This window comes from Accipiter gentilis, chromosome W (assembly GCF_929443795.1).
Source record: "Accipiter gentilis chromosome W, bAccGen1.1, whole genome shotgun sequence".
Lineage (NCBI taxonomy): Eukaryota > Metazoa > Chordata > Aves > Accipitriformes > Accipitridae > Astur > Astur gentilis.
This window is the reverse complement of record NC_064918.1, coordinates 39862926-39876367: the sequence shown is the minus strand read 5'-3', so window position 1 is coordinate 39876367 and position 13442 is coordinate 39862926. Positions and strand designations below refer to the sequence as shown.

The 13442-nt window shown below is 36.3% G+C and overlaps 2 protein-coding genes across 5 annotated transcripts in view; one reads left to right on the top strand and one right to left on the bottom strand.

Moving 5' to 3' along the window:
• Nucleotides 1–51: 51 nt before the first annotated feature.
• The window catches only part of LOC126035221 (uncharacterized), a 249702-nt gene continuing 236311 nt past the window's right edge, over nt 52–13442 (top strand). Inside the window, exon 1 of the mRNA XM_049793454.1 lies at nt 52–78. The gene's annotated coding sequence lies outside the window, so the exon portion shown is untranslated. The remainder of the gene's footprint in view (nt 79–13442) is intronic.
• Nucleotides 3520–13442, bottom strand: part of LOC126035219 (rapamycin-insensitive companion of mTOR-like) — a 108636-nt gene continuing 98713 nt past the window's right edge. For 2 of the 4 annotated variants that reach the window (XM_049793438.1, XM_049793441.1), the window contains 5 exons: nt 12224–12457; nt 10557–10709; nt 9625–9748; nt 8557–8695; nt 3520–8392 (listed from right to left, as the gene is read on the bottom strand). In XM_049793438.1, coding sequence (XP_049649395.1) covers nt 8318–8392; nt 8557–8695; nt 9625–9748; nt 10557–10709; nt 12224–12457 — 725 coding nt within the window. In that variant the 3' untranslated portion in view covers nt 3520–8317. The remainder of the gene's footprint in view (nt 8393–8556; nt 8696–9624; nt 9749–10556; nt 10710–12223; nt 12458–13442) is intronic. The other 2 variants (XM_049793439.1, XM_049793440.1) reach the window with 2 other exon arrangements.

Sequence of the window (13442 nt, the reverse complement as noted above, 5' to 3'; positions counted from 1 at the left end):
CCTCCGTCTCCTCCCCATCCCACCGGAGGGGGGCGGAGGAGTGAGTGAGCGGCTGCGTGGTCCTTTGTTACCGGCCGGGTTGAAACCACGACAGAGTCGAATGAAGCAACTTGTAGTTATTTGCCAAGAAATAGTTAGTTACCTGCCAAAGACCAAACTGCGCAGAATCGCCTGAAGGAGGTCAAGAAGCGGACAAGTGAAGAAGACTATGAAAGACCACCAGAGGACTCTAGAAGACCACCAGAGACCTTCAATGCACTTGCGTAAAGAACATTAACATATGCTAATAACTTCCTAGAAATCTAATGAATATGCATAACATTTTTCGGAAATCTAATGAATATGAATGAATAAGTTCAATATCAGGTGTATGATTTTGGAGTTCGGTGTGCGTGGTCTTTTGAGAGGACTCACCCACGCACCCGGCCGTTAATAAAGAAGTGTCTGCTTATCTACACTAAATTGGTGTTGATAAGTTCTTTATTCTGAGTTTTTCGGCAACACCAGGATGCCGTTGGCTTTCTTGGCCACCTAGGCACACTGCTGGCTCATATTCAGCCAGCTGTCAATCAGCACCCCCAGGTCCTTTTCTGCCAGGCAGCTTTCCAGCCACTCTTCCCAAAGCCTGTAGCGCTGCATGGGGTTGTTGTGACTGAAGTGCACTTGGCCTTGTTGAACCTCATACAGTTGGCCTCGGCCCATCAGTCCAGCCTGTCCAGATCCCTCTGTAGAGCCTTCCTACCCTCAAGCAGATCAACCCTGCCTCCCAACTTGGTGTCATCTGCAAACTTACTGAGGGTGCACTCGATCCCCTCGTCCAGATCATTGATAAAGATATTAAAGAGAACTGGCCCCAATACTGAGCCCTGGGGAACACCACTTGTGACCGTCTGCCAACTGGATTTAACTCCATTCACCACAACCCTCTGGGCTCGTCCATCCAGCCAGTTTTTTACCCAGCGAAAAGTACACTTGTCTAAGCCAATGAAGTAATGTATTTGTAATGAAGCAGAACAGTTGGAATTGTACCTGAAAGTCTCATCAGATTAACATCCATATGTGCAAGGAACCCTTTGGTTTTGCCTAATTATGATGCTGTTCAATACAAGATGAAGAATTATACATGAAAGAACTGTCTGGAACATTTTGCAAATATAAGACCTCAACTTAGAGCACAGAATAATCAGTTTTCAAAAGGGAAAAAATTAAGCGTTTTTTAGAATTTGATCTTCAGCTGAGATAGTTTTTAAAAATGCAGTTATTCTTCTTCCCTATGTTTAACTAGCTAATCACACTTCCTAAAAACTAAGCAGCTGCAGACAGAAATGAGTTTTGATACTGAACCACATGTAGATTTTATATTGTTGCTTATAGATATTATTTTAATGTTGATGAGCTGTGTTGCCACAGGAAAAAAACAACACAATTTTACATAGACTTTGGCTGAGACAAGCATTGACTGCAAGCAGAGGGAGAAGTCTTCAGGCAGACAGGAGTGAGGTACAAATGAAGATACAAACACACAGGTGGCTAATTGTGGTTATCCAGTCAACGCACACTGTGCTGTGTCCAACTGTAGGTTGTGCACAGATTTACTTGAGAAGTAGAAAAAAAATATAAATGCAGTATGGCCTTCTCTTTCAGCCTTCAGACAGTGGAGTAAAGAAACATGGTTGGTCACGTTTAGCTGAACTGCAGTTTGACAGAGGATAGGGAAGTAAGAGAACAGGCTGATGCTATTTGATAGAAATATCCCAGAGAAAATTTTCCTCCCTTTATGTTACTCTCCTTTGAGTTACAGTGAATTTGAAAGTTTGTTTTCTTTTTGAGTGCTGAAGACCACACTATCTTTACAACTGTCCTGGTTTCAGCTGGGATAGAATTAATTTTCTTTCTAGTAGCTGGTATAGTGTTATGTTTTGGATTCAGTATGACAAGAATGTTGATAACACCCTGATGTTTTCAGTTGTTGCTAAGTAATGCTTAGTCTCAAGTCAAGGATTTTTCAGCTTCTCATGCCCAGCCAGCAAGAAGGCTGGAGGGGCACAAGAAGTTGGGAGGGGACACAGCCAGGGTAGCTGACCCAAACTGGCCAAAGGGATATTCTATACCATGTGACATCATGCCTAGTATCTAAACTGGGGGGAGTTGGCCAGGGGGGGCAGATCACTGCTTGGGAACTAACTGGGCATCAGTCAGTGAGTGGTAAGCAATTGCATTGTGCATCACTTGTTTTGCATATTCCAATCCTTTTATTATTATTACTATTATTGTCATTTTATTATTATTATCATTTTCTTCCTTTCTGTCCTATTAAACTGTATTTATCTCAACCCACGAGTTTTATTTATTTATTTTTTCCGATTCTCTCCCCCATCCCACTGGGTTGGAGGGAGTGAGCGAGCAAGCAGCTGTGTGGTACTTAGTTGCTGGCTGGGGTTAAACCACAACAACAACTTAGAAAAACATTTTCTTCTCCACAGTATTTAATCACATCATATGTACTTGTGTAGTTTAAAGGCTTTACTGCTGGAGAAAATTCCAAGGAAGCTGTTTTGCCACTACCAAAATAAAACCTCCTAGCTGTGCATTTCAAAAAAGGCCTGTTTGTTTAAAAAAATTTGAAAGGTATCCTAAATCAGGAGTTACATGTCTAAGGAACTCTGATACAGAAGTCAGTCAAAGAAGTCAGATGCTTCCACAAAACATTTTAAATTTCAGCGTGCTGCAGTTCCTCATGCCAGAGGACAGCTGTAACAAGGCACAATTTCCTACGTTTGAGCTGCTATCACTAGGGCTTGGCTGCAGTAATTTAGCCCAGGGAGTAAGTGGAGGGGTGGGTGGGGGTGATTGTAGCCAGTAGTGCCTTCTTGATGGTGGGGTGAGACACTTTGGCCTGGTGGGAGTTCCCTCCTCAGCTCTGGCAGAGGCAGCTCTCTTGGTCTTTTCCTGGGGAGATTTTTGCACTGATGAAATTTCATTATCTCGAAGCAAGGAAACAGTTTGCTTGGTGATGTGATGAGAAGGTAGCTCCTCTTTATCTATGAATCTTTCTGCTTGCTGGTCCTGACAGGTGGTGTTTCATGAAACTACCTGTGCTTAAAAGCACAGTCTAACAGAGGATTCCAAGGAGCATAATGCCAAAGTCAAAGGATGCAGTCCAGGCATTAGAACTAAAGATTAGAAAAGGATTTTTGCATGGCAGGGGCATGTATAATTTTTTTAAGACATCTGTCTTACATTAATGGTTGAATGATTTCAAAACTGAAAACTGTTTATTTCTGTCACTGTTTGTTTATAATTCAACTTTCACGTCTGTTGTCAAAATGCTAACACTTAATGTGCAAACATCACATAATGGAAAATGATTCTCAGTATCAATACTCTAAATTTTAAAATTTTTAAAATAAAAATGGTGTACAAACTATGAAACTATTTTTACAAGATATCTTACAAAGCATTAATGTAAATTATATTTTTGACCAAAAAAAAAAGTTTATTTGGAAAGCTTCAGGTCGTTCTAGTTAATTAGTAACTGACAAATATAAATAAAATTCCAACTCATTTCTAGTGCTGAGAGGTACATGAGAGCAGAACAACTTTAAGAAGTTTAAGTACATTTTATTAACAATGCATCCCTTTGATAAGATTACGTTTCAGGAGGCTTTTAATGTGCATAGAGATGAACTGTACACACTATATAAAAAAGGAAAAAACACACAAAAAAAATCAAGGCGAGCAATACCATTTTGGGACAAGTCTCTTTAAATTATACACAGCTCAATGCAATATTCTTATGGAAAATATATAAGTACTTTTTCTTTCTATGTTACAGGTATACAATATAAATCAGATTTCAATGTCTGTTCAGTGACCTACAACCACTAGAACCTCCAAATATGTAGCAGCATGTTACTAAAAAAAACCCAAACCAAACCCAAAAAACCACCACACAGGACCGGGAGAATAAGTCTTGAGATTTTCCTTGATCCCTTCCATCCTCAGAATGATTAATTTACATCATCTCTTGTAATGCAGTTTTAGGGATGCTGACAGCCCAGTATTGGAACAATTTTTCAATTAAATCTAGAAGACATCTGCCTTTCTCCCCCAAGACATTGCATCTTGTGCTAAAAGACCCTATTCAGTAGCAAAATGGCATGTTACACTTTTTGGCATAAATTACATTTCTCCAATAAAATAGTGTATTTTACAAAGCAGTTCAAACAAAATGTGCAATTTCTGCATGCTGTGGCATTGCTATCCATCTATGTTACAAAAATAGTCCAAAGAAAATCCACATTCTTTACTGAACATACAAATCTGTTGAAAATAAAACTATCCAGGGAACCAGAATCAGGAGTTCAACAAAAACCAAGGAGATGGGGGGCTTCTAGCAAAATACGAACATGGTTTCTAGCATGTCCCCAAAGGTCTTTTACAGTTCTCAGATTTTACTCTCACCAAGTATACATTTAGTAAGCACATGATAATAGAAGTGTAACTGAAAAAAAAAAAAGTTATGGGACTTGCTTTCAACTGGCTCCACAGCAGAGCCCCAAGTAACAGGACTTCTGTGCAGCCCTGCCAGGAGGCAAGCAGAAACCTCAGAGATGCTCCGAAGCCTGGCAAGAATTCTTCCACTGCGATCACTCAGCTTGAGCTCACACTTACAAGGTAACACCAGCTTCCTGAAGTCCAAAAAGCCAAATATGAAGACCAGGACATAGACTAAGAAGAAGCAACAACTCTTTCATCTCTCACTAGGCTTTGATTATTACCTATTTCTCAAATAGCTATCTTTCTCTTCAGGCACCTGTAAAGGTGCTATAGGGTTTTTTTCAGCTTCTCACTGCAAATTACAACTCTCTCGTTCAAGACCATTAGATAGGTTTTGGAATAAAATGACAAAAAGATAAGCAGTATTCTCACTGCTGCCTTTTTAAATGTTTTAAGGGCAGCTTACCTCAGTGTGCCAAGCCACTGTTCCCTAAACTACTGAATACTTTAGCACTTCATTCTATCTTGGGAAAAAACACCACCACCACCCAATGAGAACACATTTAGGGTACATATGTCAGGTCAAATAAGAACTGTCAGATGAGGAAAAGCAACTGTTTCAAATACAACATGCCAAGGGCCCAAAATACAAGTTAGGGACCTCAAAGCCTGACCATCTCCAGCTCCAAGTGATGTCCATGACAGCTGGGAGGATTCAGCATCTCTGAATTTCAGACAGCTGAAAAGGTGTGCACCCAGCTTTGTCCTCCTCCCCACTCAGTGGAGAGAAACCGGCCCTCAGGGAAGTAATTGGGAGCCCTTTAGTTAGCTTTCTGCCCTTTGGAAAGGGCTATCCCTTTCCACTGACTGTGAAAGCAGACTAAGAAAATTAGCCAGCTAATTTAGTAGACCGAATGTGATTGGTTTCACAGCCAGCCGCTCCTTCCCACAAAGGCTTTTGCCTCATAGCAGTCAGTTTTCTTTGCTACAGCAACCAAATTGTATTTGTATATAGTGTAAATGAATGCTATATGATTTACCATTTGCTCAACAGTATCACAAATAGTTATAATTGCAAAAAATACAAAGCAGGTGGTCTGTCAGCTTCCCTTGCTACCCTTTCTAGGGTAAGTGGAAGGATTCTTTGTTAGGGTTAATATAACCACAATTTTTATTTACTACGGTTTTCTTTTGAAGTTTTATCATGAAGCAAATAAAACCCCAAAATAAGAACTCTGAAAGGGATATTTTAAAGAAGAAATTGATAGAATTAGAAATTCACAGTTTATAACTAGGCCAATATCAAATTCCTTCTATAACAGTCTCCCTTCATTTGTCAATTAAAATTAAAGTCACATGAGCTTAATGTCTAAATATGTATATTAACTCTAGAAATGTTGTATGTTATGTACAGTACAGATTTTACATCCTTGATGCATACTTGTTGAAATTGACTGACACTCATACACTTTCAGGAAAAAAAATTATGTTTTATAACAATTTGCAGCAATAATTCATACGTCAACGTTTCTGTTGTCATGGATCCCCACACAAGCGAGTACTTCAGAATACATAAGCATTTCAGGATGGAGAATCTTTCAAAAGTATATTGACATTGCTTTTGCTTACTTTTTTATAATCAGAGGCCTTCCTTTGGCACTTTCTACATTCAGTGCTATGGATTAAACTGGTAACAAATGAACAGAGGTGTTTTTGTTTTTAAATACAGGTGATAAAATTTATTTTGCTTTAACTGCAGAAAAATAACATGGAATAGTTTGATGTAACCCCATCTAGTTATTAAAACAAATCTCATACTCTAGCCTAATTGAAGTAAGTGTTTGAAACTACTGTATGAGATATGCTAGCCCCATTTTTGGGAAAATTACATTATTTCCTTTGGAGTTTATACCACTATTGGTCTACTGCGATTGACATTTTGACTTTACAGAAGCATTTATTTGTTATGACCAGAGAAGTCCAATAGTTACTGTTGTGGTATGTTTTCAGAGCATTTCAAACATGCCTTGACACATAGATATATTATTTGTGTCACTGACCATAAGAGTTGAATCAGTTTCTTTTTACTCCTTCTTTTAGTGGGAACTCATGAAAAGATAAATCTCAGGAACTAAATTTGACTATGAGCAGCAACTTAGAGATCTGCTTTACCAGAACCCTGATGATATGCAGTGCACATAAAAACTCAGTGAAGTGATAGCTGCAAAGCAGTGCTTATGTGGCAAGATAAGAGCAAGTAAATTCTACATTTCACTAGGAATCATGTTTTACTCTTCACAGGACTACTTATTGAAATCTCCAGTAGCACAGCTAGTAAGACCAGAGTTATGGGCATCAGGATAAATTTCACTTAAGTATTAATCTGACAACTACAAAAAAATGTAAAAGTGAATAAATAAAAATACGTTCTACCTTAGTACAGTCCAGCTGAATTATTCACCTATATCAAAATCAAAGGGTAATCCCTTGTATTACAGACATTCTAACAAAGGTGGCCATGCTACTGTATATATATTTGTATATATTTATATTACCTTCATATAAAGGCTTCTGAATCTTTAGATTCATGATAAAAGTGATGGGGATTCTTACTTTTTTTTTTAAGCTTGCACTCATTAATTTAGAAAACTCACTAGTAACACAATAGACGTAACTATTTCAGTCATTAACAGTCACTGTATCATGTAACTTTTGCAACAAGTCTCAAATACCAATATAAAATTATAATTACTGTTGCTTCAAATTTGCTACTTAAAGCTTTTCGCTACAATTATTAGTACTATCTGATGCTTGATCACTAATTCATCGATAATTCAAATCAAACCTTTGTTTTTATAAAAGGCTGTTTCCACGGAACTTGGAAAACGCTCATATTATGTCTTCTCACAAAAGCAGCAATGCTTAAATGTCTTCAAGTTTAGTTTATACAATATTCATTTATCTGATACAAATCATGCTTTTTAAAGGTTTTTAGTTAAGAGTAAGACCAACATTCATACTATATGGGCATGAGTATAGAAACTGCAAACACATGCATATCATTCAGGGAAAACAATCTGATTTCAGCATTTTAAGTTTAAATGATTTGTTATTTTTAAATCAAACTGTAGTGAAAATCCTTAACTGCTTCAGATAAGATACGTGTACGTAAGTGTAACAAAATTGGAGAGACTGCTAATAAAATTACTTACAACTATAGTAATATTAAAATAACTTAAAGGAAGCCTCAGATTAACAAAGGCTTTTCTTTCTGTTTGAAGTTATAAACCCCCAAATAGTGTTATAAACAGTACAAAAACCAACAGAGAAGGGCTAACATTAATCCCCTGGTGTCCATGATTACAGCATGGCTCCCTATTGCTGGCAATGGAATGCACCCTCATTTCTCAGATTCCTGGTATCCAGGGGCTAAAAAGCAAGGCATCATTCTGCTTCTCTGGAACAAAATCAGAAGCCAATCATAAGATGTCTGTGTGTTGTCCTATTTATTATTTTTTTTTAAAATTTATGGTAAAAAATGAAATGAAAACTTGTGGAGGTGTTCAGTGCTCAGCTCTTGCATATACTGGTAATTACTATTATTCAAACTATGGTAATGTTTAATAACTCCCCAAAGGGCTCAAAAGACTGCGGCAGTAATTAGTTAAGGAAGAAAAAGTTTTCAGTTCAGTCTTCAGGTACCAGTAGCTTCTGGAACAGTCTAGAAAATGATGCTCCAAAGCTTTTTATCCAGTCAATTGGAGGTTGTCTGAGGACTTCAGAAAGTCTATATGCAATGCACTGCACGAGACAGAGGTCAGGATTCAGCTGATGTATCCATTACTGGCTGTTTTGTTGGTTTTGCTAAAATAGCCTCTGCTTCTTCATGCATCTAAAAGAAAAAGATAGATGAAGTATTAATGTCGTCAGAGATTTTACTAGAAAGACATCATAAAATGGTTCCCTTTAAGACATATCTGAAAGCGTTCAGAACATGAAACCTGCACCCAGCTGGCACATTTTGGTGCATTCAATGCATCTGAACTCTCCACTTACTTGTAAGAACTGTACATCTTGAAATAGCTCCTGAATGAACCTTCGAGATGGAAGTCGAAATGTACAATGTGCTAACAAGTAGGACACCTCAGAGTAAAGGCATATGTCATCAAATGCTTGGGGATATTTCTCCTTAATTCTGATCAACAGGAAAAACAAAATTTTAAAAGTCTTGAACAGATTTTCCATCATATTTTTAAAAACTGTTCAATTAAATTTTGATTGTCATCATTAACAAAGTAGAACTCTTCAGTAATAGGCATTATACATTCTGGATCTGATTAAGCAAGAAAATCAGAACAGACAACATTATTTTGTACCAAACTAGAAGAAACCCATATTGAGATGAAACAGAATATACAATTTGAAAGTTGTACAGAATCTCTGAGATCACCTGGTCTTAAAACAATAGATGTAGAAAGAGAACAGTATATCAAAAAATAGGCATATGTACAGCAGTAATTAAAAATATGAAAAGCTAACTTAATTACCTGTAAGCATTTTTAAAACTAAAATGAGCATTTCTGCGTTTTCTTTTAGTAGTCGTATGTCAGTTTCCAACATCACTAGCCCAAAAACCTACATTTTTTTATTATAATGTGTGGTCCCTGGATTTATATTCCTATATTATAACATGAGTTTTTCTATAAATTAATTCCAGTAGTTGTACTCTTGCTTAAAGCAGATTTGTGTTTCTAAAGAAGTTACTTTCAGATTGTTATTCTGGTTATCTGATATATATTATTTGGCACAAATAACAAAAAATAATTATTTTTTTTTTTTAAAGATGCATAACATACTGGGTATGTAATGAAACATCACTACAGTTGAACTACTGATTTGAAAAATAATGGGGAAGAGTAAGAAATTAAAGACCAAACAAACATATTAAAAGGAAAATTATTTGCTTAGCTTTTACGTTACATTCAGTCATCCCCAGTAACCCACAATAATACCTGCTTGACAATTTTTTGAGAAGTCAGAAATAAGGTGAATCACTATCTCAGAGATCTTAGAAAATACATACAACTAAATGTTGCTAAAACATCTGAAGTGTATTTAACTTACGTCAGGAGTCCAGTTTCATGACCCTTAGTTCCTACTGAACTACTCAAATTGATTACTAAACGTAAGACTTCTTTCCGCAGAAGTATTCTGCACACTGGTGTATCATCTGGGATTGATTTTACTCCTGGAAAAACAAATTCAACAGTATGGAGTTTAAGCAGAATAGTCTTTGATTGTGCTAATCTTATGCCACATAAGTCTATTTTAGCATTACACACACACACACACAAATACATATTTATGTATGTATTCTGAACTACCAGCAAATATTCCCATTAAAATGAAAACAAACAAAAATATTATTTTCATGGAATGTAACATGGAAATAAAAAAGGTAAACTAGCATTTCATAAATGTTGTGTGACATTTAGAAAAATTGGTGAGATTCAATTACAGTGCTGTCTCTATCACTAAATCATGTTGCAAACTGGGTGATTACCTGCTCTGTTTGTATCAGATACTGGCAAAGTTAGCAACCATCTACTTCATAAGAAATTATAATTTAAAATGTAAAACACAAACCTAAAAAAGAAATTCAGTAATTTTTTAAAAGTTACGTTTTGTTTGGTGGGTTGTTGTTTTTTTTTAAACTAACAACACTGTGGGGGAAAAAAGGTAATCAATTTGATTGTAATGTTGGATACAGAGCTGCATTTACATTACCTGCAAAAATGCCATAAAGCTAAAGCAGAACAGTTTGAAAGTATGCCAACTGCCATAGTCATTGATAATGCAACTACCCTCCTGGATAATGATTAGGGCATCCAAAGAGGGGTTTTTTTGTAGTTGTTTCTGTTGCTGTCTGTTTGTTTGTTTAAATAAAGAGCATTACTTTGTTGCAGTATATATAAACAAAATATTATTTTTCCACAATACCTAAAATATACTTTAAGAGTTATAGTGTCTAATAATCATAAGGCTTTCAAACTTACCTAGTACAAGCTCTGTACTCTTGGTGCTGCTAGCTGAACCACGGGATACTGCATCACTACAGCTTGAAATTCCAGGAAATTTGGAGGAATGCATATCTAAGTGATTGTGTATGGTCTGCCCACACCAGTCAGTATATGGAATGTCTGAAAAATCTGAGAGAAACAAGATGTTGCATATCTGTTATTCACACTTTTCCTCACTTCAAATGCTTTTCTTATTTTTTAACAATGTTAAGCATGCAAGACACTGATGCACTATGTACAATAACTATCAGCATATAAAACAGCTGGAAACTAGATGTTTGATTTTAGACAAATCATACTCAAAACATCTAAAAATATTTTTTTTTCAATCATATAATACTCGAGTGAAAATAATCAACTCTCAAGCACTGACAGAAGCCTAAAAAACTGTAATCACATGTAGAGCTCATGTAAAATAGAGCATGGATATATCAATAACATAATAAAGATGCTCTTGCATATGCACAAGCTTTTTGTTCATACAATTACCACAGGTCTTGCAGAAAGGGCTCTGACTTCATCAACAGAAAGATGTGACAAGTAAGATTCTTTCGGGAGGTTTCACTATCCATAGCCTTTGGCATTTTGGATGTAAAGAGATAAATGTAAAATCCAAGCTTTTAATTGTTGCACATTTAACAGAACCACAGAAAAACATAGGTCTGAAGGGACTTCGGGAGATCACCTAGTTCAACCCCTTGCTCAAAGAAGGGCTTACTTCAAAATGAGATCAAGTTACACTGCAAAGAGTTTTCCCCCTTATGTTTAACTGAATTTCCATTCCTACAGCATGTGCCCGTGGTCTCCTGTCCTTTGGCTTTGCTTCTGACAAGAGTCTGGCTCTGCCTTGCCTGTAATCCCCTCATGCTAATTGAAGACTACAAATGGGATTTTATTTGCCATCTCTTCTTGATACTGAACTTGAGCTCAAACTCACCTCTCTCAGCCAATCCTCACATTTTATGCATCCGCACATTTTGTGCATCAACACAACAGTACTTGACAACAGTACTCTTTAGGTGTTACTACCTGAATCATAACACTGTTGTAAAACTGTAAGGATTCTTACTAAGTAGAAATTGGAATTTCCATTATGGGATTATCTTTTTATTATAGACATTGTAAAAAGGCATGTAACTGCAAGCTCTGTGGAGGAGGTTAGGAAGAAAATCATTCTGAAACCAATCTGAATCTCAAAACATGAAGAAAGAAGACTAAATCCCAGAAGTTACAGCTCAACTTCAACAGACTCCTTAATCAGATTTCCTTTGTTTTGTTTTATGGTAGATACTTGCTTTGAAGTCAGACTTTTCATTAGTTTGACCGCAAACCTCAGTTTTCAGGACATCGATTTGCAAGTACTAAATAAGGGTTTGAATTTTATATTTTGATAAGCTTTTAGAAATATTTAACTACTAACACCACTAGGAAACAGAAAAGATGGAAACGACCATAGAAATACCATTGGTTACATAGCGAGCTTATTAAGGAGAATTAATTTCAAGGTCAATAGTCAGTAAGAAAAAAAAGAAAAAAAACCCCAAACAACAAAAAAAACCCTTACAGATTCATCAATTTTAAAGATGAACAACTTTCAATATTTTCATTCAGTTTTATCACACTTCCCCACAAGGAACACTAACCTGTACGACTATATGAAGAGTTCACTTTGTTGTTAGGCTGATAACCCAGTATTTGAATGCAGACACAGTAAAGGCAGTTCTCATCTGTGTGCTCCTGTAGCCCTGTATCCTCTGTATTTTCTAAAAATAGAGAGGCATCTGAACGGCTGGTATTCATTATTTCTGTGAGACTGATCTGCTGTCGGAGCATCTGAAAAGGACTTTTGACAACATCACTTGTACCTGATGGAAGACCTGTAGATAAGCAATTAGACATCAGAAAAAAAACCAACCCACACAACCAACAGTTAATAAAACATTATTTCAATTACATTTCCCCTTTTAAGGCTTGGAGGGGTGTGTGTGTGAAGATCTAGAAACCTTTTTTGAATGGTTAAGCTCCCAAGATTTGTTAGCATCCAGGAAATAAACATCACATTTTAGTCCTGGCTTATCATATATAACAAAACATTGCAAAGGACAGAATTCAACCTCTAAACACACATACTGTAAGAAGATATGTGGTAAATCCTGACATTACATCAACATTAGTAATAGAAATACCCACATAACATTAATATGTTACGAATTTTCATAATATCAAACAAGATTAGTACAGTATACCAGATGTATAAATGACATATGCACCAATGAAAACAGAAACACAATTAAAAAACCTGTAACTTAGTGCTTGTAATAGGATGAAACTAGACTCAACAATGCAGAAACAAGCTGAAGACACTTTAGTGACATGCTCTTCCCTGGGTGGAAAATACCAACAAAAACAATTTTGAACAGGCGTTACTTTACACTAAAACTTAGTAAACTACAGAAACACACCTTCAGGAAAGTCATCTTTATATATTACATTAACAACACAAAAGAAAAAAAAAATCAGTAAGATGTGTCTTATTTGGATGTTCAAAGTGCTTGTAACAAAGTTCCAGTTAACTAAGAACCAAGACAACAGCTATCCTATAGTACTTTAGGACCAGTATCAATGTTTCTTTTTCAGTTGTCCTACTGAAAAGATACATATTGATGCCCTATAGATTTCTGACTACTCTAGAGTAAAAAAAAAAAAAAAGCGCATTCCAGAACAAGCCAGGCATTACAGAGCACTTGCAATTTTCTTATACCATATTCCATTACCTCCACTGATCAACTGTCACAGAAACATCACAGAAAGACAAAATTTACTTTCTGAAATACACATCTAACACCTTTATTGGTTCCTATA